Source organism: Nycticebus coucang, chromosome 17 (assembly GCF_027406575.1).
Source record: "Nycticebus coucang isolate mNycCou1 chromosome 17, mNycCou1.pri, whole genome shotgun sequence".
Lineage (NCBI taxonomy): Eukaryota > Metazoa > Chordata > Mammalia > Primates > Lorisidae > Nycticebus > Nycticebus coucang.
The window spans coordinates 12,538,073-12,560,714 of record NC_069796.1 but is presented as its reverse complement, the minus strand read 5'-3'; the positions used below and the strand labels follow the sequence as shown (position 1 = coordinate 12,560,714).

Sequence of the window (22,642 nt, the reverse complement as noted above, 5' to 3'; positions counted from 1 at the left end):
CCGAATTTCTCTTCTGGTTTTCGGGTTAAATTTTGTATCTTTTGGAACTCCCGGAATGATGTACAAACGAGCAAGCTGGTCATTGATTCGAAGTTCAATGTAATCATCCTTACAAATATAGTCTTTGATATCAAAACCAGTTTCTTCAAAGACCTGGAAAAACAAATGTGGACGAAATTTTTACTTTTAGCCATTAGATCTCCAGTTCATTAAAATTTATTTCAGAGACAAAAATTTTATAAAGAGGAGACATTATTTGTATTTACTATTTCTGGAAATGGCAGAACAGGTACAGAAGTACAAACGTTGATACTGATAAAAAGAAAGTTCTCGTGTCCTACCCGTCTATTTCTCATTATCACCATCTGGTACTTTGGGTCTACAAAGAAAAAGTACACTGACATTCAACACGCCAAAACTATACGCCTTTCTCAGAACAAAATTCCGAATGCTCAGTGATAGGAGGACTCAGGGCTTTCTGCCTTCCCAAATCTTAAAATTCACATACAGAAGACCATCAAATCATGCGGCTTGATCTTATAACTCGCACATGCTGTCTGAGCGTCTTCTTAGAGCTGAGGTTCCGATGCTTTGCTTCTCTTTCTTTGAAACTAAGGTCTAATCCACGTCTTGAGACAGAGATTAAAAAATGTTTGATAAATCAATCTTAATGGATTATTAGATTTACAGTTGTAACAATTAAGAATAGTTCACCTGAAAGTTTATACGTCAATATATGAAACTGTTTCTCTTCGTTAAAGACCCATTCAGAGAGCCAAAGGAAAAACATGACAGAAGACACCACATATTCATACCTAAAATACATTAAAAACTCATAAATATACACAGATACAGGCCCACAAGAAAACAGCTAGACTTTTACAACTGGGTAATATGTAAGTGGATACTTAATAAAAGGGGATATTCTAATGGCCACTGAGAACAAATGTGACAAGACGCTAAAATTATTAAACTTCAGGAAAACGTTAAAAACCACAAGCATATACCATTTCCTTCCCACTGGAGGAACTGAATTTTTTAATCTGACAATTGGATGTATGGCCAGGGTGCAGCACACTCTGCTACTGGGAATGTAAACGGGTACAACTGTTTGGGAGATCATTGGCAGTCACCTCCCTGTGACTCACCCCAAGTCCAGTCTTAGAGAAACGCGGGCTCCTTTCCCAGAGAACATATACAAGAAAGAGGCACAGCAGCTTCTCTCCCAGCAGCAAAGACTGGATACATCCAATGTATAAGAAATGGACAAAGACCTGGGGTACTATTTGTACACTGGAATACTACAGAGAGCAATAAAAAGCAACTATGAATATGGGATGTGCAACAAGATGAATCTCACAGGCATTGTACTGATCCAAAGAAACCAAACACACACATAAAAAAACAGCAACTATAGCAAAATTGTATTTACATGAAGCTCATGAACAAGAAGAAGCCGGGTGCAGTGGCTCACACCTATAGTCCTAGCACTCTGGGAGGCCAAGGCAGGTGGATTGTTTGAGCTCAGAAGTTAGAGACCAGCCTGAGCAAGAGCAAGACCCCGTCTCTAAAAAACACAGAAAAACTAGCCAGGTGTTGAGGTGGGCACCTGTAGACCCAGCTACTCTGAAGGCTGAAGCAGGAGGATCACCTGAGCCCAAGAGACTGAGGTTGCTGTGAGCTATGGTGATGCTACAGCACTCTACCCAGAGTGACAGAGTGAAACTCTGTCTCAAAAATAAATTAAAAAAAAAAAAAAAAAAAGAGAAAGAACAAGCAAAACTAATCAGCAGTAACAGAAGGTAAATGGAGAGTCCCTTTTGTAAGTGTAGAGAAAGTACTGATTGAGAAGCAGCAGGCAGACCTCTTCTGAGGTGCTGGAAGTGTGCTCTATTTGAGCTGAGTGGTGGTTTCATAGGTATATACACATAAAAATTAATAAACTGTTGAGTGTACTTGATGTATTTTAGCTTCAACAGAAAAAGGTCTAAAAAATAATTTACATATGGCTCTTAATCCTATTTTTACTTAATCTCTAGTTTCCTTCTTTGAATGAATACCTCATTTACTCAAATGAAGTGTACATGGCTAGTCATGTCTATCTGTGTAATAATTAGAAACTATGCTAAAAGTAAACTATTATCTAAACTCCTTGTGGGCACAGCCTATTATCTGTGTGTTAGAAATAGCATCTAACTAAACAAAAAAGGTACTAAAAGGCAAAGGAACTGTTTCAGTTCAAAGGAGACTGTTCAGACATGTCAATTAAATACAAATGTACTAAATGAGCCGAGATAGGATTCTGGATGTGTGTTTGGGTGGAAACCATAGAAAAGACCATAATGGGCAATTAGTGTACTTGAATAGGAACTGTCCATTGGATAACATCAATGTTACATTCGTGAATTAGATAATTACACTGTAATTACCCTGGGAGGATTCCTTGTTTTTAAAAGATATGCAGAAGTATATATTTATACATAAAGGGGCATTATGTCTGCAATTTACTCTTAACTAATTCAGCAATAATAAAAACCATATACACATACACAAATATAGCAAAACATTAACAGGGGTCTACTCTTTGTATTACTCTAGATACTTTCCTATTTGAAATTATCTCATTAATAATGTAATTTTTATGGAGCAGTGTACGACCAAAATGTTTAGCTCTTTTTAGTACGTTCATTCCAGTAGGTACTGTGCGCTTCATAAGTAACACTGTCCTAGGCAGCCAATTCAGTAATGAATAAAACAAGCACTGTCCTTTAAGGAATTAAGTATAAAAAAGAAAAAAGTAATTGTATTATGATGTTTAAGAGTTAAGAGGTAGGAAGAGGGCCCCTAACTCAGCCTTCAGTAGAGGTGTGAGAGTGTCAGGGTGGTCACCTTTGGAAGTCTGTCATGGACAGAATCTTATTCTGCTGGACAACCTGGAGCTAAGATTTAAAAGATCAGCAAGAGTTTACTGCATACATTAAGAAGAAAATGGCGTTCCTTTTAGAAAGCTGGGAATGGCTATGACTGAAGAAATACGTGGGAGGAAGTGGTACGGAACGAAGCAAATGAAAAGGGCCACCAGCACTAACACAGACAGCTTTAAACCAAACCACCAGACCCAGAATAAAACAAGAGACATGGTGCCGCCCAACTCTACAAGTGACAAAGATAGATTTGTTCTCAAATTGGCATTCACTCTTAAATAAGTTTTAATAGCTGACTTACATGTACAAACTTCAAACACAATTTTAATACCATACTTTCTGTGAATCAAATCTATGTACTGTATTATTAACTATGTGTAATACATTGTTAATTTTCCTGGCACATAAAGCAACATTAACTTCTCAAAAAAAAAAAGAAAAAGAAACAACATTAACTTCTCAAACATTATCACATTAAAATCCCCACGTAAAACGTTTTTTAAAAAATGTTACCTAGGCTGGGTGCAGTAGCTCACGCCTGCAATCCCAGCACTCTAAGAGGCTGAGGTGGGTAGATTTCTTGAGCTCAGGAGTTCAAAATCAGCCTGAGCCAGAGCCAGAGCCAGAGCAAGACCTCCATTTCTACTAAAAATAGAAAAACTAGCCAGCATTGTGGTGGGCCATTGTGGTGGGCACCTGTAGTCCCAGCTACTCAGGAGGCTGAGGCCAAGAGTTTGAGGTTGCTGTGAGCTGTGACACCACGGCACTCTACCCAGGGTAACAAGGTGAGACTTTGTCTCAAAAAAAAAAATTACCTAAAGAGAACCAGCACAGAAAGACAATGAAATTCTGTCCTGGGCGGTGCCCGTGACTCAGTGAGTAGGGCGCCGGCCCCATATGCCGAGGTGGCGGGTTCAAACCCAGCCCCAGCCAAACTGCAACAACAAAAAAAATAGCCGGGCGTTGTGGCGGGCGCCTGTAGTCCCAGCTGCTCGGGAGGCTGAGGCAAGAGAATCCTGTAAGCCCAAGAGGTGGAGGTTGCTGTGAGCCGTGTGACGCCACGGCACTCTACCCGAGGGCAGTAAAGTGAGACTCTGTCTCTACACACACACACACAAAAAAGAAATTCTGTCCTATAAGCCTATCAAAAGATATAGACTAAGCCAATGAGTAGTTTCCCTTTACAAATTCTATCAATTAAATCATACAAATGCATATTAAAGTCAGCTTCATTACAACAAAACATTGTTTTGCCAAATAAGCCGCAATATGAAATCGTCAAACAACAAGTGAACTGCCAAGTATCATTTGCTTATTCTCAAGAACAGCTGGTGTTTTACCACAAATGACAACAAAACTACACCGAGGCTGTTCTGCCTTCAAAAATATCTAGGAAACACTTTTCACATCTTTGTCCTATTAAACTAAATTCACAGGAGGCCATGCTTTGGACTCATCCCCTGCCCCAGTTGGACCCAACAGAGCAAATCAAATTGAAGTTACTCATGCTGAAGTCTCATGTCCCCAAACAGAAACTAAGTTTTTATGTGGCCTTCAAGGAATCAGAAGAGAAAGAGGTAACAGCCAAATCCCCAACGGCCCAGTTCTAAACACTATATGGAAGTCCCCTTTGCTTTAACCCAGGGGTCCTCAAACTGCGGCCCGAGGACATTTATCCGGCCCACCGTGTTTTTGCCACCGCAGCCTGTCCTGCTTAGCAGCAGACTGTCCCGGCCCGCAGTGCACGTGTGTGGAATGTGCACCCCCCTCTCCAACTCTCCTCCTTCTCTGTGTCTCTCAACTCCTCCTCTCAGTCTCGGGACTAACTGATGCACACTCGCATCACTTGTTACGACTAGCAGTGACAAATATGGAACCGGATATTGACCATCCATTAGCCAAAAGCAGGCCCATAGTTCCCAGTGAAATACTGGTAAGTTTGTTGATTTAACTTTACTTGTTCTTCATTTTAAATATTGTGTTTGTTCCTGTTTTGTTTTTTTACTTCAAAATAAGATATGTGCAGCGTGCATAGGAATTTGTTCATAGTTTTTTTTTTTAAACTATAGTCCCGCCTGCCAATGGTCTGAGGGACAGTGAACTGGTCCCCTGTTTAAAAAGTTTGAGGACCCCTGCTTTAACCTTTGCAGGGAAAGTAACTGAAACAACCAGTTTGTGTTTCGTTTTCCATTTCTGCTTTCTTCGGTCCTTTTCTGTCTTTAAAACCAACCTTTTCTGTGCCCAGGCTAGACAAAGTAGTGAGACCCCCATCTCTTCAAAAAGGGTTGAAAACTAGCTGGATGTGGTGGTGCATGCCTATAATCCCCGCCACTGGGAAACAGGCAGGAGGACTGCTTACACCCAGAGTTCAAGGCTACAGTGAGCTATGATTAGGCTGCTGCACCCCAGCCAGGGGGACGGGGCCCTTATTCCTAAAAAAAAAAAAAAAAAAAAAAAACTCCAAGCTCCTCTGTTCAAAACATTATCTCTATTTTATGGACTGAAGTGCTGCCTGATTCTAGAATTGGAAACAAAGCCAGCTCCGATCTTTAATTTTGTTGTAATTTTGTCTTCTGATGGCCCTAAATCTATTTGACTGAATAAAATTCTTCATAAATAAGCAAATTAATAAAGGTGAACCAAGAAGAGACTGAAAATTACTTAAGATTGTCCTTAGCTTTCTCCTGGTGATTATTTATAGCCTCTCCCTGAGAAGCTTGTTTGCCCAAGCTGCCGTAGGCTCAGCCCACATACACAGTCCCATTTGTGCCAGATTCTGCTATAACAAAACACCTGTAGACTGCCATGTATAATGAAATAATAACATAACTGCAGGAATGCTATAATAAGCCAAATAAAAACGCTATTGGCAACTCAACGGTAAGCATCCATGGTAGACCTGTACAACTTAAAAGTGAGCAAACAGAAGTGCTCCAGATACCAGCCCAGGTTTAACTAGCAGTTAGAAAATTAGGACAAGGGCGGTGCCTGTGGCTCAGTGAGTAGGGCGCCGGCCCCATATGCCGAGGGTGGCGGACCCAGCCCCGGCCAAACTGCAACCAAAAAATAGCCGGGCGTTGTGTTGGGCGCCTGTGGTCCCAGCTGCTCGGGAGGCTGAGGCAAGAGAATCGCGGAAGCCCAAGAGGTAGAGGTTGCTGTGAGCCGTGTGACGCCACAGCACTGTACCCGAGGGCGGTACAGTGAGACTCTGTCTCTACAAAAAAAAAAAAAAAAGAAAATTAGGACAAAACCTTTCCCTGTATGTTAATATTAATAAAAATTAAAAAGAAAAACGAGGCATTAACAAATATAAAGAAAGGAATAACAATCTGGTTTACTAAGACTTCAGGTGGTTTCCCGCTTTCGAGCCACGGAGCTTTCACTACGTATTATGCTGCAGTGCCACCAAGTGGCAGAAGGACGTACTGCAATCCTAGGACTTCATTGAGTACTTTCATCGTTTAAAAATGGCAGCTAGAATCAAGTAAGGTGGCTTGGACTTACCCAGCCTCCAAAATTGCCCCACTCCCTCATCCTAAGAATATATTTTATTCATGTACTTTTTTACAAATTATAGTGAGTTATAGTCTACTGAAATTAGCACCACACAAACACAACAACCTTTTATCTCAGTATCTTAAAGCAGAAAACAAATACAATAACCAAGCAAAAGCTGGGTGCCTCAGTTCCTGAGTCAACTGCCTCTCTTTCCCCAAATATCATATTTCTGCATTATCTCTACTCTTTACAATACGGCATACAAAATTCCTCATATAGGGGGATCTAGGTAGATCCCCCAGCTCTGGGGCACATCTTCAGTTTCACAATTTTGGGAACAGTAGCTCCCCTCATTTCTCCCCTTCTCTGTGGCAGTGCTTTCCAAATTTCAGTTACGCTAAGGTATGGAAAGTTGGTGACTATAGGACAGTGAGATATTTTGGTAAGCTATTTCACAAAACTTTTATTATATATATATAGTTGCAATTGTTCTATTTATTGGTTATTGTGCCTAATTTGTAAGTTAAACCAGGGCTGGGCACAGCGGCTCACACCTGTAATCCCAGCACTCTGGGAAGCAGAGAAGGGTGAACTGCTTGCTTGAGCTCAGGAGTTCAAGTCCAGCCAGAACAAGACTGAGACCCATCTCTAGAAACAGTCGGATGTTGTGGTGAGTGCCAGTTACTGGTGAGAATGAGGCAAAAGGATAGCTTGAACCTAAGAGTTTGCGGTTGCTGTGAGCTATGACCCATGGCATTCTACTGAGAGCAACAAAGTGAGACTCTGTCTCAAAAAATAATAATAATAATCCCAGAACTGTGGGAAGCCGAGGTGGGTGGATCGCCTGAGCTCAGGAGTTCAAGACCAGATTGAGCAAGAGTGAGACCCCACCTCTACAAATAACTGGGTGCTGAGGCAGGCACCTGTAGTCTACTTGGGAGGCTGAGGAAAGAAGTTCACTTGTCTGAGATTGCTGTGAACTGTGACGCCACAGCACTCTGAGGGTCACAAAGCAAAACTCTGTCTCAAAGTTAAACCTTATCACAAGTATGTAAGTACAGGAAAATACACAGCATACATAGAGCTCCCTACTGTCTACGGTTTCAGGATCTACTGGAGATCTTGGAACAGACCCTCTACAGTTAACACGGGACTACTGTGTTTGATTTCTCCCAAGTTTGCACCAAATGATCTACTTATAGAGACAGGTGATCACATCCAATTGAACCTAAATTTCTGTTATTCCGGCTAATGTTATGTCCGTTTCTGAACAACCTGCTGTGGGAAACCTGGAGCCTTGGGACTACATGGGCTCTTCTGGATCCTGGAGTGCGGCCTGTGTCTGAATCCAAATTTTATGGAACAAATCCTTTTAATCAAGGGATTTCTGTGAAATCTGGATTCAGTCAAGGGGCTGACTTGGAAATCTGGAAGTCCACCTGTGGACTTGAGGCTGCAGGTTCCCCTCCCCTGAAGGACTTCTACAACTGATCTGCCATCTACTGAAAGGAAAGGAAAAGCTCTTAGAGGATATAGTGATTTTTCACCTTCTTCCCTCCGAACAGCTTTCAATTTTAAGGAATATAACTTTGTCTATAAGTTGTTGCAAATATTAGCTTGGATAAGGTATTCCAAACTGAATCTAAAATATAGCATTTTCAATCATTTTGTCAATCCTATTTCCAAAGTAAACAGTATATAAGTAGTATCTAAGATTTTTTTTGACACATTAAAATGTGCTTTAATACTTCTTTGGGGAAAAAAATATCACACTTTGGGCAGCGCCTATGGCTCAAAAGAGTAGGGCGCCAGTCCCTATGCCGGAGGTGGCGAGTTCAAAACCCAGCCCCAGCCAAAAACTGTAAAAAAAAAAAAAAAATCACACTTTTAGTGAATGAACAAGAAACATTTTTACAGTAGCAGTAGGCTGTTGTTTTTATCTACCATGCCATGAATTCATAGGGAAGAGGTTCCAGTAGCTCAGGGAGGCACCTTGCCATTGAATGTGACAAAGCACTGACTGACTTTTGAATTCATGGGAAATAGGTTCCAGCACCTTATATCACTGTTACATGGGGTCTATTGGTTATCCTGTGTGCTATGCTGTTCACCAATTATGCCATGAGCTCCTGGGGAATAAATAGGTTCCAGCAGCTAAAATCATGGGTCCACTGATACTCCTGTGTGCTATGTTATATGCTTATTATGCCATGAATTCATAGGGAATGGGTTCCAGGAGCTCAGGCTCCTTTCCGTTGGTTCTCACACAGTGGGCTTCTCTGGGTGGCGCGGGCTGGCGCTTCAGTTGAACCCAGGTACTTCTTTCGCTTTGGCTTCCTTCTTTTTCTGATCATTTTCCTTCACACGTTTCAGGAAGCTATCTCAGCTCTTAGAGTGCTTAATATGCTCAATACGAACATTAATCCTCTTGGCAAGAATCTTGCCCTTAACTTGTTTGTTTACAACAATGCCAACAGCATGCTGGGTAACAGTGTAGACTCTTCCAGTTTTGCCATGGTGACATTTGTGTGCCGTGCCTTTTTGAACAGTACCCATTCCCTTGATGTCTACAATATCACCTTTCTTGTAGATTCGCATATATGTGGCCAAAGGAACAGCTCCATGTTTTCTAAAAGGCCTAGAGAACTTGTATCGGGTGCCTCTCCTCTTTCCCTTTGTGTTTGTCATTTTGGTGAATTACTGGAGGATGGCATCTCCGGCCAAAAGGAGTATCTAAGATTCCTAACAATTACTCCTTGTTAATAGTTACAACCAAACTCAAACTAGAGGGTAAACACTGTTGCAGGAAAATGTTATGTTAAAAAACAGGCAAGGCAAAGGACTCTAATGAAATATGCCACAGAATCTTATTACTGTCTCCAAAAATCTCAAACGGAAATCGCTACCTAAGACTTAAGCATACGGTGATAAAGGACAAGGAACTGATAAATAAAAATACAGTACACAATCCATCACAAGGTGCTATATAATTAATGCCAAGTGAATAATAAAGACAATAGTTGCTATTAAAGTACAGAGACTTCTGTGGGCTCGAGATGATTGGTAAGCTTTTAAAATAAAATTTTAGGTAAGAAAGGACTTCAGAACGTATCTATCCTAAACTAATTTTACAGATAAGAAACTCGGGTCTTTCCCCTTCAGGGAAAAAGAATTTGAGCTGGGTTTAGAAATGCGTATACGTAGCATCTGGATAGGAAGAAAGAAGATGCTCTAAGTGGGGAATTAATACTAGAAAAATTTTAGAGGCTGAGACAAATCAGTCAAAATCAGGAGGCAGAGAATAAATACTTCTGACCGGGAATAAGATGAATTCAGAAATGGCTAAGTTTGTGTTGGGGGAGGGAACAGAGCTTAATACTTAAAAAATTAAACTTCATCCTGTAGGCAGTGGAGAACTAGAGTCTGAGCAGCAAATGTAAATTTCTTAGAAAAGCCAAAATTGTGCACTTGTCTGGAAGCCAGCACTATAAACGCAAACAAGGAGTACGAGGGCCAAAATGTTTCACCAACTGCAAATCTAAAGGGAGAAGAGGGAAAATCACCGCAATAAAGAAAGGCGCCTAAGAGACAGAAAATAGAAACAGACAAGAGAATAAATAATAAGAGATATGGACAAAAGAATCAATATTTAAGAAATGTAAGTTACTTCAGCATCCAAATCCTGAAAAGAGAGTTAGTCCAAACAAGTCTGCATGGCAAAAAAAAAAAAAAAAATACATACAAGAGGCCAAGAGTCCAGTTCACTATTTCAGAATGCAGCAACTCACCTCTCTAGCAGCACAATCATGAGGAGCTTCTTCTTTGTTTACTTTTCCTTTTGGAAATCCCCAGCCTGATTTTGCTAGGTACCCCTGAACGAGTAGTACCTACGAGACAAGCAGAGGTAGAAATCAAATTCGCCCTCCTTTCCCATGCACTTTCCTAAAATTAAAGGCATTCTTCTCCATATTTCAGGTAACTTTTATCACCAATGACACTATCCAGTATTTGCCTGAAGTATGAGTCTGATACACCACTAGAATGAGGCATTTGGTCCACTTAGAAAGTATTTAAAACAATAAAGTGACACTTTTTTGTACAAAGCCAGAGGTGCAACAGTGTAAGATCATAAGACCCAGAATATGCAGACAAAATACACAAAATTTGGCCTTTTAGCACCAAAAATCTAAAAATCTCTTAAAACTTCAATTCAGAATACTATCTAAGTAACGCGTTTTCTTAATGGGCTAAAAACTCAATTGTTCACTATTTCACTAAAAATCTTGTTATTTCATTACACTCACATTTTCAAGTGTCTCATCAAGAATAATTGCACCATATGTTGGCACTCCCATTTTATATTCCTTCCATTCATCCAAAACCTTTTCCACATCTTCACCTTGAGGCAGCAAAAATGGGCAGTGACTGAAGAGTATGAACAAGGTCAAGGAAGCTACTTTCTCCCTGATCACAGCTTGTGGAGTGTGCAGAGAAACCTATCCAAACCAAGTGCGCATTTTATATGAAATTACTCCAATCCTCACCTTTTAAAATTTAACATGTTTATTTTTGTTTTCTCTTAAACAAGTCATGGTTTACATCTGCATTTAGCCTAGACACAAATCAAGTAATTCTTGAGTATTCATAATCCTGGATCCCTAGGTTAATACAATTAAATTCAAGAGCACGTAAACACTTCAAACGCTTCTCCATTTACTGAGTCAAATTCATTATACTAGGGAGTCAACAGATAACGAAGCAGAGGCAAGGAATAGAAGCTCAGTACGCATATATTGCAAAGAGAAAGAAACCATCAGAAAAACAAGAAAGATAAAGTGGTTAATTCCAAGAAGCGACACTAGGGATGAGGTTTACCATCCATCCTGCCGACTTACTGTTTCTACAATGAAAAACATTTTGATGATGAAGCTGTAGGAAGGATTACAGTAAAAGGTAAACCTGGATACTAAAGAAAGTATAGCAGGTTTCAAAAACACTAGGCATGCTCCCCTCCCCAAAAGTGGGCAGTGAAATAGTCAAAAAAGAAAAATAAGCTCAAAGCATGAAAGTGTATGCCCAGGCTTCCAACACTTCATGCCATCAAATGCCTCATGGCTGTAACATTGTTAATTATAAAAAGCATGGCCAGGCACTGGGCCTTGGACTTGGAATCCCAGCTACTTGGAGGCTGAGGTGGGAAGACTGCTTGAGGCCAGGAATTCAAGACCAGGCTGGGCAACATAGTGAAATCTCTGTAAAATAATGTTAAAAGTTAGCTGGGCATTGTGGTAAGGGCTTATAGTTGAGCTACTCCAGAAGTGGAGGCAGGAGGATCAATCGCTTGGCAGGAGGAGTTCAAGGCTGCAAAGAGCTATGATCCCAACACTGAACTCCAGCCTGAGCAACAGAGCCAGTCTCCATCTCTTAAAAACAAAAAAAAAGTATTAAAAGTACTGGAAAAATGATAATTTAAGAAAAGTGTTTCTCAAACTGAGGACATATTTTTAAGAGTTCTCAAGTCCCCTTTAGAAATTTGTATACTCTGTGTTTTCATTTTGACGTTACTCTAAAAACATGTAATGTGAGTACATTCTCAATTACCTAGACAAATGATCACACGTATCAAACACTACCACTTGAGTTCGAGATCACACCAGTATACTACTTCAATTACTGTGCGCTATTAAAAACAGAAGAAACCTAATACACAAATGAAGCCTTAGGGTCAAATAACATCCCAACCTAACACAGCAAGGAAGGTTTCTTAACAGATGGAGCAAAGTGGTAAAAGCTGGTTAATACAGGTAAGTCAAACTCAAAACATCGTTAAAGGGAGCTGCGTTATATTCACATTGTCATGAGAAGCTTGGTTTAAACAAAAATAAGACATTAAGTTCGTGTTATTAATTTACATTTTATGAGTTCTACAATTTTATAATTTAAAGTTTGTTTTGGTTTTACAATTGTAGTAAAAACAAAATAGGCCCTCAAAGAGCCCAACAAAGTCAACCATCTATGACAATATTGTTCACGTGTAAGGTTAATCTCAACATAGTTGGTCCGTGTCTTATTTGGGGAGGAGGAAAAAGGTAAAACTTTGGACACAATATTAACCATTCCAGGAAGCCCTGTGGCCCTATAGGAGCTTGCTAAGATTCTAAAAGGCATTTCCCAATAAAAGTCTTGCTTTACATATTTAGTAAAGTCCCTAGCAAAATTTCAGCCTAGGAGCAAATCCAGGATACCCTTATCTATATCCACATAAAATACAAAACTAGGCACAATTTATACAAGTCCCACGATTTGCCCAAGGATGCACAACTAGTAAATGGCACGGGTAAGATGCTAGCCCAAATGCTAGTAAGGCCTGCCTGTATAGCACGGGCACCTCAAACTCCTCTAGTCCACAACTGAACCCATCATTCCCCTCACAAAATTTCTTGTTTCCCAAACAGCACGCTGTTCCCTGCACAGCTCATGACACCAGAAACCTGGGTATCACCTTTCAATCTGTCTCTCCTCAGACATCCATGTTATCACCAATCTGCCTCCTACTTATCTTCCAAACTGACCTCTTCGCGTCACATGCAGATTTTTTCCCTCTCTTTCCAGCACATTAACGAAATAGCACTTCACTAAGTCCCCACCTCCAGCCTCACCTTCCTCCGATTCACTGTCCACACTACTCCAGAGCCATCTTTCAAAACGCCCTATACGGAGAAATAAAGCAAAGGTGGCAAAACAGTAACGATGGATGGACACAGACGAAGGGCAGACGACAGTAACATCCTCTTGCCTTCTCTGAGGTGGGAGTTTTTCCTCCAAAAGCTCCTATAGGCTTATTATGCTTTTTCAAGCAAATATGGCCCATGTTTCAGCATCTAGTTACTCTCAGGCACCATCTCATCTCTCCCTACTTACTCTAAAAAAAAAAAAAAAAATCATATTTAACTCTTTTCCCTTCTTCACATAGATTGCTTACTCCAAGGAAGGCTTCCGGCGGCGCCTGTGGCTCAAAGGGGTAGGGCGCCAGCCCCATATGCCAGAGGTGGCGGGTTCAAACACCGCCCGGCCAAAAACTGGAAGGAAAAAAAAAAAATCTTATCTATCCAAGGAAGGCTTCCATCTAGCCTCCCCAATCTTTTTCTTTGTTTGGAGGAGGAACGGTTAATATTTACTGATCGTTCACTCAGCCAGGGACAATTCTAAACAATTTACATATACAAATTAACTTGATTCTCAAACTGACAAAGGGTCATTATCCAGGAGAAATTAAATAACTTACCCCAGATTTTTCAGGCGTCTCAAGTTGGCATTCAGACGCACAGCCCCCAAATCTTATCTTCTCTATTCCCACTGAAGAAGCGTGCACTAACCCACCACCCCTGCCAGGCTGCACTGCAATCACTTCCTTTCCCGTCTCCCTCATCTTCATGCAGTTATGGAGTCCACCTTGTTCACTGCGTAACGCCTGGCATAGAGGAACCAGTTACTGAATGGTTCAATAACTTTAGCAATAAAGATTCCTTCTCCATGTAACTCAACAAGAAGAAACATAACTAAAAAGTTTTAGATGTGGGCAGCACTTGTGGCTCAAAGGAGTAGGGTGCTGGCCCTATATGCCGGAGGTGGCAGGTTCAAACCCATCCCCGGCCAAAACTGCAAAAAAAAAAAAAAAAAAAAGTTTTAGATGTTTATTTTTAAAAGCAAAGAAAAGTGTAAAACTCACGTACATATAGGAATGAAATCTTACCCAGAACCCCAAAGGATGTACATTTGCTCTGGTAGAACCCTAAGTCCGTGTAAGACCAAAATAAAAGGGGACTTGGTTGCGCTAATAGTGTTTGCATAACTAGGTCGTAACTACTTAAAAACCAGACTCTTCCACAATCTCACCACAGAACCTATCACCAAGGACGGTGATCAACACACAAGGACTTCTGTTCCCCTCTGATTCCTCATTAACGTCACATGTTTCATCACTCAAACGGGTTTGACCATTTCTTCCTTTGAAATGTCTCCCCCACCAATGCTCTCTGCACTCCTGCTAAGGCTCAGACCTTAGTGCTTCATATCTCAAGTTCAACCTATCCTGCCAAATAAACTGGATACAACTTTCAAACAATCAGAGCAATACTCTTTATCCTTGCTCAAAAACTTCTATAGTTAACAGCTACCTTGAACCACCCGTGTTTCATCCATTTTCTACGTAGCCCTAAGAGGTCCACAGTTCCCAGGGCTTAAGGAATGTGACAGGGAACTAGAAAAAGCATGAGGGTATTTCAGATTGCCCATCTCTCCTCCAAGTCTAGTTTTAGGACCCAAACTTGTGGGTACGAATCTATGTGAACATACATTTTATAGTTAAAAATAACGACGGACAGAATAAAATTCTAAGCACCTTGGCTCGGCATTTGAGAGACCACACAAAGCTCGCCAACATCTTTTCAGTTATATCTCCTATTACAGTCCCATTTTTTTTTTTAGAACCCTCTGCTCAAAACAAATTATTCCTGGGATATCCTTTTAAAATCTCCAATTTTGTTTAATCCCTTTTCTTTACCTTAAACCTTCTCTACTTCTACTTAGAAATGCTATATTCCCTTAAAGACAGTGTTTTTCCTAAAATCTTCCCATGCTTTTTCCAGATTCTAAAAGCATTTAATATCAGGACCATTAGCAATTCTTCATCTTCTGTCACAGCTACTTTTAAAATCTTAAATATTCATGTGAATCTCTTATAGCTAATAAATTACAAGATTCTGTCTAAAGGGGGGGGGCTTCTTTGAAAGCAATGACTTCCTAATATTGGAGACAGAACTAAAAACAATGCTTTAAACATAGTAAATATTCAATAATCGCTTAGGAAATTTCTAAACAAATCAGAAAGGTACTAATCTGGTAAAAGATTATCTGGTTAAAAGGAGCAGCAAAAGTGAAGTAAAAAACAGATCGGTTCTACAAATAGGCTATTTCAAAAAGAAAATCAAACGTAATTCATCAGTGCACATTTCAAGGAGTCCTCTGTATTAAAATAAAAACACTATTAAATTGCTACTAATATTTACATTTGACACTTTTTAGATATCAAGTATGTTTTAACTAACAGGTTAAAAAATCTCAAACACAAGTAAAAAGAAATTTGGGTTAAATATTTTACTAACAAGAATGAAAGACAGTTATAGTAATAAAAAGGATATCAGCTTTAGCAAAGTCTCTTATCCCACACTGAGGTAATCCTGGTGTGTTCTGCATGTAGAAATCCAAGTAAAACCAATGGGCAAGTTCAATCTGAAAACACACTCGGATTGCATTGTCTCTTTCCTCGCTGGGAATATGCAAAATAAATCGGCTGTCAAAAACAAAACACATACAAAAATTACATTTACAAGCTGTCACAATTAATGTTAAGCTATTCAATCACTTCACCTCTGAGGGACCACGAGCAGTCCTGAGCAAGGAAGCCATCAGTATTTGGGGAGAATTACTACAACAAAGATGAGTCTTTAAAAAAAAGAGAAGTTTGCAAACTCATCCTAGAAAAAAGTGCTACATACCTCGCTGCTAAATAGCACTACAATCACCTTCAAGGTACTTCTCCCTTGGAAAGCCATGCACCAACACTACAGAGCTGTCATCATATATGGCCTGACAATTAAGTTCACAAACTCATCCTAGAAAAAGTGCTACATGGCTCAGCGCCTGTACACAGTGGTTTACGGCACCAGCCACATACACCGAAGGTGGCGGGTTTGAACCTGACCTGGGCCAGCTTAACAATGACAACTACAACAAAAAATAGGTGGGCACTGTGGCAGGCACCTGTCATCCCAGCTACTCGGGAAGCTGAGGCAACAGGATCGCTTCAGCCCAAGAGTTTCAGGTTGCTGTGAGCTATGACGCCACAGCACTCTACCAAGGGAGACATAGTGAGACTCTGTCTCAAAAAAAAAGAAAAGAAAAAGTACCACACACATCGCTGCCAAGTATCACTACAATCAGCAGATGGCCTAGGGGAGCACTTCAAAGGTGACCCTAGGGATATTCAGCAATGAGGCACATAGCACTTTGTCTAGGATGAGTTCTCTAACTTAATTGTCCAGCCTCATATGTAGCCTCTGTTGGCAAGTACAGAAATAAACCTTAAGAGTTCACTAACAACAAATTAAAAGGCAGCAAGAAGGCGGCGCCTGTGGCTCAGTAGGTAGGACGCCGGCCCCATATACCAAGGGTGGCGGGTTCAAACCCGGCCCCGGCCAAACTGCAACCAAAAAATAGCCGGGCGTTGTGGCGGGCGCCTGTAGTCCCAGCTTCTCGGGAGGCTGAGGCAAGAGAATCGCTTAAGCCCAGGAGTTGGAGGTTGCTGTGAGCTGTGTGAGGCCACGGCACTCTACAAGGGCCATAAAGTGAGACTCTGTCTCTACAAAAAAAAAAAAAAAAAAAAAAAAACGGCAGCAAGAAAACAACCTTTACTAGGATTTCCTCTCACACCTGGTAACATCTGTAAGAATACATGTAAATATAGTCACACAATTAAAATCTTAAAAATGTGATACTGCTTAATCTCCATACATAAACTATTACCAAGAAACATTAGAGATCAATATTCTGTTGTTCATTAATACACTAGACTTTCCCAAGAGCTTCATCTGCAGAGCCCCAGTTCAAACTAACTTTCAAACATACTTTTCAGAACTCTAAAGTATCTTTTCCAAGCATATTAGGGAAAGGAGGGGATGATGTATTTTATATATAAATATACACTATGTTATGTGTGGGTATATGATTGAGATAATGAATCCTTTCTGTGAAACATACAAGTTAAAATTTATAAATCTGAGTGGATATGACTTACAGCAGTTATTAAGCAGCTAGCACTTATTTCTTCTACCACTAAGTATTTTTGGTTATCTTTTTTTCTAGCAACCATCAGAGACATATTCAACTAAGTAAAACTAGTGCACTGGATTTTAAGAGTCTTTTTTTTTTTATTTTTTTTTTTATGTTGCCCTTTAGAGTGCCGCAACATCACAGCTCACAGCAACCTCAAACTCTTGGGCTTAAGCGATTCTCTTGCTTCAGCCTCCTAAGTAGCTGGGACTACAGGTGCCCACCACAATGCCCGGCTAAAGACTCATTTTTTTAATTAAAAAGTCTCCCCCCTGCCCAGTCTAATCACTTACATTATTCATTACCTATGAGGTTAACCAATTTTTGGCTATTTCCAAATTTCAAATCAAATCTCAAAAAAACACTTTTACATTATAATATTCATGTAACATTCCAGTAGGGAATCAGTAAGCAACAGGACAATGTACATAAAATAATCTACATTTTAATGTAGTAAAATTATGGGAAGCCAGGTGTGTGGGCTCATCCATGTAATCCCAACACTTTGGGAGGCTGAGGTAGGAGAATCACTTGAGGCCAGGAGTTTGAGATCAGTCTGGGCAACAGAGTAAAACCCTGTCTCTACAAATAAAATAGTAATAATAATAAAGAAGAAAATAAAGAAAAATTATGAGGGAAAAAGAGCTTAAATTGTACACACACTAAAAACAAAAAGTCTAGCGTGCAGCCCGGATGACACCATGTAAGATATAAAAGGTAAACTCTTGTGTATGGCATTCAGAACCTGACCTTCGTCCACCTGTACAAACTCTTTCCCCTCTGAGGTTCTATGTATCTAGAGATGCCTAATTCTTGAAACTAAATTGCTATCCATAGACTTTATCTGCCTTCCCTTTCTGCTATTTCTTTAGCAAATTCCTAATTCATTCCTTGAGACTTAAAAATACTGCCTCTTGTGTGTGAGCACCCAGACTCCTCTGAACAGATGCGTGTACACTCAGATCCCCTCCACGGCAGCAATTACCAGGTTTCACGATTATTGCCCACAAACCCTTCCAAATCAGTAAGTTCACTGAGATAACATACTGTATCCTTGCATATTTTTATTTCTAGCAAATTGTCTAACACATATTGATGGTTATATTTTATCTTATGTTTATCTTCCTGGCAAGATAGAGTAAGCACGTACTGCTCTGTTCCTCCCATAAACTCAGCTGTAAAACCCAGACAATACACGGAGCAGCTATCTGAGAACTCCAAAAAGTAAACAGCAGGGAGATCAGAGAGAACCAGTATTCAGAGTGAATTTACCACTTTTCTACTCTCATATTCCCTGGCCCAATGGGGGCTAGAAGTTGGCAGCCACAGGGACAGAGCGCTCCAGAAGGCCTCTAGTCTAAGGATCAAGAGAGGAGTCTGGCCTTCTAATGCTTGGGAAGACAGTCGAGGAAATGTCCCTTTTCTTGTCGCCATTCCCCCACCCCTCAGGCCCAAGCACTTCCATCATGGTAATGGAAGTGACAGCAAGGAGGACCCACACAGTCTAAAACCCTGAGGAACAGAAACATTCCTCTCCCATCTCAGGAGCTGTGTGCTCCCCAAAGAGTAAGACCAACTGCCACTGCCCCCCTCCTCTGTCTGTCCACCAGCAGCTTGGTCCGAGACACAAGCAGAGTCACAGGAAGTGTGTGGCACAGTAGTTTTCATAGAACCATAAAGTACCAGATAGACAGCTCAGGAAAATGGCCCCATAAAACTGTCCATGAACTGTGGGGCTCAACCCCGAGTGTAGGCTAACAACACCGTGTTGTAGTGTTTGAGAACTTTACCACAATACAGACCAATGCCCAAGTCCCCGACTGGCCACTGGATGGTGCACCAAAGTACAAAAAGCACTGAAAAAACTAGGCTCTTTTATCTGTTTTATTTAACTTACCTCCACATCTAAAATATAGAGAGATACATAATATATGTGTATACACACACATACATATGTACATGGTATGCTATTTATTTTTTCAGTTGGGGGCATTTTCTGCTGCCACTATGGAAAATGAGAAATTAATTCCACTCCCACTTCCATCTCACATACCCCTCTCATCTTTTTATTCTCCAACAAAATTATGCCATAGTTTTGCTTAGCTCTCAACTCACTTTCGAGCAGATAATTCCATGTTAGGAGGGGCTGTCCTAAATGGGGATGTAGGATGTTCAGCTGCATCCCAGCCTCCACCTGCTAGATGTCAACAGTACTATCCACCAAGTTGCAACAACTAAAAATATCTCCAGGGGTGGCGCCTGTGGCTCAAAGGAGTAGGGCTCCGGCCCCATAGGCCGAAGGTGGCGGGTTCAAACCCAGCCCCGGCCAAAAACCGTAAAAATAAATAAATAAAAATATCTCCAGATAGTGCCAAATATTCCCTGAGGGGAACACAACCACTGCCTGTTTATAATTACGAGGTTAGATGTGCATCCAGCCTTTACTTTATTATAACTCTGTAAGTGCAATTTGCAACTAAGGCATGTGGTAAACTGATTCCCAATTCCTGCACAATCCTTTGTTTCCCCCACAATTAAAACTTGTTGTCAATGCCTTTGCTTTATTTTCTCTGTACTTGTCACTAATTCAACCTTTCACTAGTTTCCTAAATTTTTTCTCAAGATATTAACTGTCAATAAACAAAACCAACACTGCAAAGTGGCAGGTTAAAAAAAAAGATGTTTTGGGCGGTGCCTGTGGCTCTAGGAGTAGGGCGCCGGTCCCATATGCCGGAGGTGGTGGGTTCAAACCCAGCCTTGGCCAAAAACCAAAAAAAAAAAAAAGATGTTTTAATTGGGATCTTAGGAATTGCAACTAGGGAGACATAAATCTAACAAGCAGTTAAATCGTGTTCCATCCAGGCAAGGTTAGGCAGGAGCGTATAAGAGCTACTCTCTAAGGTCACCCATCTGGAGGGCTGTACACAGCCCATGACTTAGGTAAGGGCTGCCACCAGCTGATGATTACCAGCTGAGGATGTCTTTAGTCAATGATCAATACGTTAATAGTTTGGAGTAACTCTCTCTCCAGTAGGTTGGTGATCAGGACCAATATAAACAGTTCAAATCAAATGCAGCTGGTTTAGTGCTTTTTGGCCCAGTCAGCAGGTGAATTCCGTGCGGACATCTATGTGAACGGTGTCCAACTCTTCACAGGTTCTCAGCTCCTTTTTAGACACTTCTGACGTAAACCATCTCCATCGGGGATTTTCACAATTCAGATGTATCAGTTTCATCCTGAAAACTGTCTTTTAGTCTTCTGATCGCTTCCGATCTAGACCAGGTGTCTTCTATACCTGGTGGGCATCCACCATCCCAGGCTGCCCTTCCACTAGCATCCTACGGCCCCCACTGTTCTGCATGAGAGTTCCTGTTTCTTCATCTGTGTCATTCTCCTCCTCAATTCACGTCCTTGTTTTCAGGAAGTATCTCCACACACACCTTCTGAAGAAAGGATAACAAGATGCAGGGGAGGTAAATACTGGGACACTGACATATGCTATCTTTATTCTCATACCTGATAATGTGGATGAAATATTCCTAGGCTGGGGATCTTTTATGTTGAAGACAGTGCGCTCTCTCCATTCCAGCTTCTAACTTTGATACTGAGAAGACTGAAGCTGTTCAGACCCTCATCTTTTGTACATGACCTTGATTTCAGTGTGGATGTTTCTAAGATCTTCCTTCTGTCCCCAATGTTGCAAAGTTTCCAGTGTCTATTTTTCATCCACCATGTCACCATTCAATTGATCATCATCTATTTAGAGACTCACACCCGGCAATGCGGAAACATCACAGACCAATCCCCTTACAATTTTCTACTTTTCTATACTTCTTACCTCTGATTTTTCCCTTTCTACTTTTTGGGGAACTTCTCTATCTTGCAAGCCACTTATTAAGGTTTTTGTTTCTGCTCTCAAATTTTAATTTACAAAAGCTCTTTTTAGTTCTTTATGCTTTTATAGAGTGTTCTGGTCTTATTTCATGGCATAAAAATCTACCTAAGGTGTAGTTACGTTTTTAAGTTTTCTTCTACTTGCACAGCCTGATTCTTCCCAGTAACTTTTGTTATTAATAGTTTTAAGCTCTGCCTTTTACATTAAGAAGCCTATTGAAACGTCACAGGCCACAGAGCTATTTGGGAGGGCCTGTCAAACTAGGAGGCACAATTTGAAATGATCAGGCTGAGCCATTTAACTGGGGGAATCTCCAGTGTTAATGCACGTTATCTTTACGTCTTTCCTTCTTGGGCTAGTCAGATTACCTAGGAAGAAATCTTTAAAATCTCCTACCTGAATGGTAAAGGCCAGGCAGCCATATTCTGCGAGCTGAGTAGAAGTCGTCTCTGAGTTTTCAGCAAGCAATTACGTTTAAGTTCATGTCTCCCAATTTTTTAGTGTTCTCTCATTCTGGAGCAGACTGACACTACCACAGTAGTTTCTCATCCATGTCCTTAAGGTCTGCTGAATCACTGCGGCATATGAAATACGGACTTGGTCTTCGTCCCCATTTCCTGGTGTACAACTCCTAGGGATCACCAAAGTTTTTATCATTTCTTTTTTCTTTTTTTCTTTTATTTTTTTTGGAGATAGAGTCTCACTTTGTTGTCCTTGGTAGAGTACCATGGTGTCACAGCTCACAGGAACCTTAAACTCTTGGGCTTAAGTGATTGATTCTCTTGCCTCACAGCCTCCGGAGTAGCTGGGACTACAGGCGCCTGCCACAATGCCTGGCTATTTTTAGAGACAAGGTCTCTCTCTGGCTCAGACTGGTCTTGAACCTGTGTGCTCAGGCAATCCACCTGCCTAGGCCTCTTAAAGTGCTTGGATTAACAGTTTGAGCCACGTTTTTTTAATGTCTTTGTATGCTAATTAGGTTGATAGTTCCCTGGGGCTTCCAGGGAAGGTCACAGGATAGGGGCTGGTTGCCCTGGGAACTTAGAGGGTTGGAACTTTCAGCCCCACCCCCAATGTCCTGGGAGGGGAAAGGGAGTAAAGGTAGAGAGGATGGACAATAGTCAAGGGTGATCAAAGGTCACGCCTAAGTAGTGAAGCCTCCACAAAAACCCAAAGGGCAAAGTTAGGGAAGGAGAAGACGTCCAGATAGCTGAGCAGGTGAGGTTCCTGGAAGGCAGTGCACCCAGACTCGGCACTCCTTCCCACACAACCTTACCCTACATATCTTTTCATCTGTATCCTTTATAATAGACTAGTAAAACCCACTGTTTCTGAGTTCTAAGAGCCACTCCAGGGGCTGTAATCAAATCCAAGGCGGGAGTGTGGGAAACATGAAATCAGTCACTCAGAAATTCCAGACTTTTGACTGGCTAG

The 22,642-nt window shown here is 40.9% G+C and overlaps 1 protein-coding gene across 2 annotated transcripts in view; it reads right to left on the bottom strand.

The window, feature by feature from the left end:
- The window catches only part of DCP2 (decapping mRNA 2), a 61,884-nt gene that overhangs the window by 26,627 nt on the left and 12,615 nt on the right, over positions 1–22,642 (bottom strand). Inside the window, exons 2-5 of one of the 2 annotated variants that reach the window (XM_053566019.1) lie at positions 15,623–15,774; positions 10,727–10,854; positions 10,211–10,309; positions 1–153 (exon numbers count right to left, since the gene is read on the bottom strand). In XM_053566019.1, coding sequence (XP_053421994.1) covers positions 1–153; positions 10,211–10,309; positions 10,727–10,854; positions 15,623–15,774 — 532 coding nt within the window. The remainder of the gene's footprint in view (positions 154–10,210; positions 10,310–10,726; positions 10,855–15,622; positions 15,775–22,642) is intronic. The other variant, XM_053566021.1, reaches the window with a different exon arrangement.